Here is a 6,011-nt window from a genome sequence, read left to right as displayed (position 1 = left end):
GTGAATTCTGTTTTCTAATCCAATCAGTTAGTCAGTGTCTTTTTCCTGGGAAGCTGAGACCATTAATATTGAGAGTTATTATCTATCAATGTTTATTAATTCCTCTTATGCCGTGGTTGCAGTGCTGTTTTCTTAGACCTCTTTTGGTTGACTGCTCTGGAATAATTTATTATTTGTGCATTCTTCAGAGTATTTAATTTTCTCTTCATATCAATATACTCTATCAAATACTCTCTGGTTTAGTGGAAATCAATTCCTTAAATCTGTTTTAATTTTTCCCCCTCCAGTGTTCTTAATCACTGAGCCATCTCTACAGCCCCAGGAGTAAACATTCTTTAGATGCTATAAAAGGGTATTTGGAATAATTTTTCCAGGCTTTGAATTTTATTGCAAAATAATTTACTATCATACATTTAGGACACAGTCTCTTCCAGTAACTCATTTTCCTTTACTCTCTCTCACCTCTTCCTCCCTCTCTCACCCTTGCCTCCTTAGTCTTACCTCACTCCTGTATCCCTAGGGTCCACCTTTCAGTAACTGGAGAACCTGTAACAGACATATTATTATAGTGCCTTCACTTCCTATCTCTTTATTGTGTGGTTATCCATCTGGTATCCAATCACCACACTGAAACGGTTCTTTCTAATGACTTCCATACTGCAAAATTCAGTCAACACTGTATTAGAATCATATTAGATAACAGTACATTCAAATTAGAATAATCTGAGAAATATTTTCTTATAAAGGCATATCTATGGGGTGGATGGAGAGTAGTCAGTAAGAGATCTTAAGTGATAGTACAGTTATTTGGGATAATTTTTACTGTCTTTAAACCTCCATGGATAAGGTGCTATAAAGACGTTTGCTTGAAGTTGGGTGTAGTGGCCCATCTTTAATCCCAGCACTCAGGAAGCAGAGGCAGGTGGATCTCTGTCAGGATTTGGGGCATCCTAGTCTACATAGAGAGTTGCAGGCCAGCTAGGGCTATAGGGAGACCTTGTCTCAAAAAGACCAAAAAAATTTACTTCAGTAGTGGTTTGGTGTATGTTGTTGAATGCATTCTATCTCTTGTGAATTGTTTGATAGTACTGATGTCATGCTATCACTGGGTTTTGCTAAGTTATATGATTGTTTTTGATGCTGAAGAAAAATTGTACTAGGCAAGATAAGGAAATGGAATTTGATTGCCTCCACCTCAATGCCCCTGCTGTCAGTATGCGAGAGAGCAGAGAAAACTGGAATTTCTATTCTGCTAAAACAAGAGGAGAGCATGGAGCTGATTTTGGAGTTGGTGTTGGATCTAAGCACTGGCATGAGGTAGTAGGAAACCACTGGAGGGCTTCAGTGGAGAGGTTGATTGATAGGATTCGTGGAGCACACTGTGTTATTACTGAGTTTGTAAATGTTTTTCTCTGAGACTGGACCAGCTGTGTTTGCTAATTGGCACTCACTGAAGTCAGTTTTTGATACTCTCACAGACAATGAGACAGGAGGTCTTCTTTAATATCTACATTTCAAGAGATGTTTTCCAGGTCCTGAGAAAGACATTCCTTGACTGTAAGAGAGAAAGGAGATTTATTGAGAAAGTGTTTATAATAAACAATTTCCTAAAGCAAGTGCTCTGAGAAAAGGGAGGTTAGGGGCATAGAACCAGGGAGAAACATGTTTAAAGTTTAGTCAAACTGAGGGGAATGTTCAGGGGATTTAGCCATGGATTGTGTGGGTGTTTTCTAGTAGTTAATCTTGGAATGTTGCTGTGCTTGTTTGATTTAACTTATTGAGGAGATATGGAGTGTGCTAATGACTTGATTTCTGTTTGAGATTTTTCGCCATGCCTCATGGGGAATGATGGTTTGTAACTGTTTAGGTCACTTCTCTGTCTTCCTACTCAAATGCAAGTAGTTTAGGAACACTATCCCCTCGTTTATTGATCTAGGAGCATGGTCCTACAGTGTGACCTCATTCAGTACCAGACTGGCTTTCTTAGGGCTTTCTGCTTCTCTTAGTATTAGTCATTGGATGCTGCTTTTGTAGGCACACAAAATCAAGAATTGTGGAGTCACAGAGGCATCCACTCAGATTTCAAAGCAAGGCTGGGGATGCCAGGTAATGTGTGGAAAGTCAGAATCCCCATGGGCAGACCCCGAGAAGGCAATGCTTGGAACTCTGAGAATAAAATGGAGAGCTACAGTGAAGACCCCAGGAAGTTAGAGATAAAAAGAACATGAAGTTCTGCTGAGGAAAGTGGCAGGCAGTGAGTAGAGCCAGCCCAAGAGAAATGACCTGGGGGCTGAGCTAGCAAAGCCATATGAATAGCACTGTTTAAGCGCTTTGGAGTTTACATCATACCACCGTGTGTCCTTCATGATGGACTTGGAGTTACAGATTTAATGCTTGTCCTGGTGGGTTTTGATCTCGCGTGGGTACCATTTCTTTTTATGCCCCCATTTCTCCCTTTTGGAATGAAAATGTTTATACAGGTCACTGTATTTTGAAAGCATGTAATTTTCTTTCTGTCTTTACTGGGACTCACAGTAAGAGTTTACCTTGAGTGTCAAAGGAGACTTTGATCTTTGGACTCTTGAGAAATGCTTAAATTCTTGAGACTTGTGCAGATGAATGCATTTTGCATTATGAGATGGACATGAGCTTTTGCAGCAGAGGAATGTGGGCTGTTACAGCTAAGATTTGACAATTCTCCTCAAAAGGCTTATGTGTTGAAGGCTTGGGCCCTAGCTAGTGTCATTATCAAGATGTGACTGGGTTATGAAAGCACTAAGAGCATCAACGAATTGATGCATTGGTGAGGTCACAGATGCATAAGCTCTTAGGAAGTGAGGCCTAGGTAGAGGAAGTAGCTTGCTGGGAGTGTGCCTTTGAAGGGCCCTGTCCATGAACTCACTTTCTCTCTCTGCTTCTCTTCTGTCATGAAATGAGCACTGCCTTACATGATGCCTTTGTTCTGTGATGCCTCCTCCATGCCATAGGCCTAAGATCAATGGAGCAAGCTGAGCACAACCTGAACCATAAGCCCAAATCTTCCTCTTTAAGTTGTTTTCTCAGCTTTTTTGTCACAATGATGTAAAATGACTAACATGTTCTTGCATCTTTAGAGATTGTCAGATAAATGAAGGAAACAAGTCTGCCTTATCCATAGATTGACTAATGCCTGTGCCATCTAGCTGGCTCTCAAAGGCAAGATGATTCACCTGCTGGAGGTTCAATGGCCTAAAATCCTTGCCCGTAGCTTCTAAATTTACTGGCCTGAGTAAAGACCATCATATCATGGCATTGTGCCCGGAAACCTAGCATATTTACATTGTTCTGAGCAAACATTTCACCATTGTTGATCCATTCTTGCGCATCGAAATAGACAAAAAACAAATTTAGTCTAATTTTTCTGTTTACTCAAAAATAACATTTATCATGTGGGGAAAAATCTCCTTTAGAGACTTTCATTATACTTTATAATGTGAGTGAACTATAAGATGGCGTTGGGATTTTTGTAAGTCATTAGAGACATTCAAGGCATGTTGAATTTTTTTCTTTTAAACATTTTGGTACATTCTTTTTCAGGCTCTAAGGCAAATTAATTCAAGAGTTTGTGAACTGATGAAATAATTACTGTCAATCTCTCACCAAAATGTTGTCTAGAGTGACTCTTTGTAGAAGATTTAAAAAGCACTGTAATTTCGTTAGATAGGAAAATTGCTGCCAACATTTTTATTTTCCTCAGGAATTGAAGAACTAATTATCTTGGGATCATGGACCAAGAAATGTATGATTTTACATTTCTGAAAGTCACACTTTAAGTCAAAATTGTCTTTTCTGTAAATTTCCATTTAGCAAAGGATAGTATAGACAATAAATCATTTCTCTTCTCAAAAGAAAGAGAGAAATCAGTTGTTCATAGGAGTTTTAAAAATTTCTTTTTAGTATCTTAAGCATCAGTGATCACAGAAACCTCTGGCTTCTTACTATAGATTTGCTCTGGTGACTATTTTACTACTTTGATTTTTGTACTTGGTCAGTGAATATTTTTCTCCCCACACAATTGACTGTAATTTGAAATTTCCTTGATCAATATGAAGTACTTTCTCTTCCTTGAGATTTTATATCACTGTCTGGAGGGGTCCACAGGCATAGTAGTTGTCATGTAAATAGACATGGCCATCACACACGGTCCATATGCTTCCTCTGGAGTATCTACACATGCATGTATCTGTATATCAGCCATATGATCTCTATGACCTGAATATTCTTCCTTCTGATTGAATGAAGGATACTTGACCTCGATCACCTTCTGCTTTTTAGTCAAATTGTAATTGCTAATATTTTCTGTTTCTGTTGTTTGTAAAATTGGGTTCTCTACTTCTGCTCTCATCCCTGCTGCCAAGTTTTAAATGAAAATTTACCATAAAGAAGTAATATATAATTTTAAGTTGTTTTACCCTTTTTACATTTAAAAGTGAGTAATGAGGTGAATAGGGAGAAAGTGTTAAGAGCAGAGATTTGGGGGAGGAGTAATCGAGTTCAAATCTCATGCTGGAACTTCCTATTCAACCTTGACAAGGTTTCTCAATTCATTTGCTACATCTGCAAAACTTACAAACAACTGTACTGTACTTGTATCATAGAACTGTTACAGGAACTAAGTTAACACTTGTGAAAAGCAGAGAGCAGTACTTTGCACACGTAATATACTACACAAGCTAGATGACTTTGATGTCCTTAGCAATAGGGAGAGATGGGATTTTTCACATCATATTTTGGGCCTCAAATTCTATGCCCCGCAATACTGCATTTGATGTTCTGTCATATAAAGTTGATTCACTTTCTGGACACATGCTCACTCAATCCCAGCACCCTCTGGAAGCCCATCCTCAGCTCGTGTGTCCTAAGAGCATACACCATGGGGTTAAGGGATGGGGGGACCACAATACGGAGCACATTGAGGAGAACAGGGATGAAGGGAACCTTCCTTCCTGCCAGGTGGGTGACAGATACTAGAATAACAGCTGTGTAAAAAAAAAATGAGGATGAGATGGGAGCTGCAGGTTCTGAGGGCCTTAGATGTTGCCTCAGCAGAGTTCAGCATCATTACAGAGCGAATAATCAAAGTCAAGGTCAACTGGTAAAATCTGTTCACAGTGATGTCATCAAAAGCCAGACTAGTGACCCCCAAGTTTGAACATAGGCAGTGGTCAATTTCATTTCTGGAGCAGTATTGTCTCTGAGCAGCGAGCACGGGCACGGGGATGGTCAGCAGACCATTCCTGAGCAAAATGCACAGTGTGGCTTTGAGTACAAAAGCTTCAGTGATTATGGAAGGGTGCTGAAGGGGATAGCAAATGGCTATATATCTATCCACTGCCATGCATAAGATGCCTAACTCCATGCACATGAAAGAGTGGATGGCATAGATCTGTGCAAAACACTCAGGGAGGCTGACGGATTTTGCATCAAACCATAGGATGGCCAGGATCTTGGGCATGCTGGTGGTAGCCAAGCCAGTATCCACTATAGCCAGGATACCAAGGAACTGATTCATGGGCTGATGTAGGCTGGTGAATTCACGGTGAATGGTGGTCAAGATAAGGAGATTAGCACCAAGTGCTAAGAGGTAGAGGACAGTCATTGGCATGGAGAGCCAGTGCTGCCACTCATGAATGCTGGGGAACCCCAGGAGGATGAACTTAGACACTTGAAACTCTGAGCTGTTGATTGCATGCAGGACAGTATCCATAATATGAGATGTCTTGTTCTCAGCATCTGCCTGTGGATTAAGGGGAAATAGAAAAAGACTGGTTATTTTAGTAGAGTGTATAAGAATAAGCCTCACCTGCCATAATGTGGTCCATACAGCATTCTCAAAGAGACTCTTAAAAAAATACCTTGGAATAAACCTGACCAAAGACATTAAAGAGCTCTACAAGGAAAATTTTAACTCTTTAAAGAAAGAAATTGAGGAAGACATCAGAAGATGGAAGGACCTCCCATGCTCAAGGACT

The 6,011-nt window shown here is 39.9% G+C and overlaps 1 protein-coding gene across 1 annotated transcript; it reads right to left on the bottom strand.

Moving 5' to 3' along the window:
* Positions 1-4,830: 4,830 nt before the first annotated feature.
* On the bottom strand, positions 4,831-5,746 carry LOC103737553 (olfactory receptor 688). Its single transcript, XM_008837371.1, is given in 2 exon segments — positions 4,831-5,032; positions 5,034-5,746. Coding segments are annotated over 2 exon segments (915 nt in total).
* Between the last annotated feature and the right edge of the window lie 265 nt (positions 5,747-6,011).

Source organism: Nannospalax galili, unplaced genomic scaffold (genome assembly GCF_000622305.1).
Source record: "Nannospalax galili isolate Female #2095 unplaced genomic scaffold, S.galili_v1.0 scaffold398, whole genome shotgun sequence".
In the NCBI taxonomy this organism is placed as follows: domain Eukaryota; kingdom Metazoa; phylum Chordata; class Mammalia; order Rodentia; family Spalacidae; genus Nannospalax; species Nannospalax galili.
This window is presented reverse-complemented; position numbering and strand designations above follow the sequence as displayed.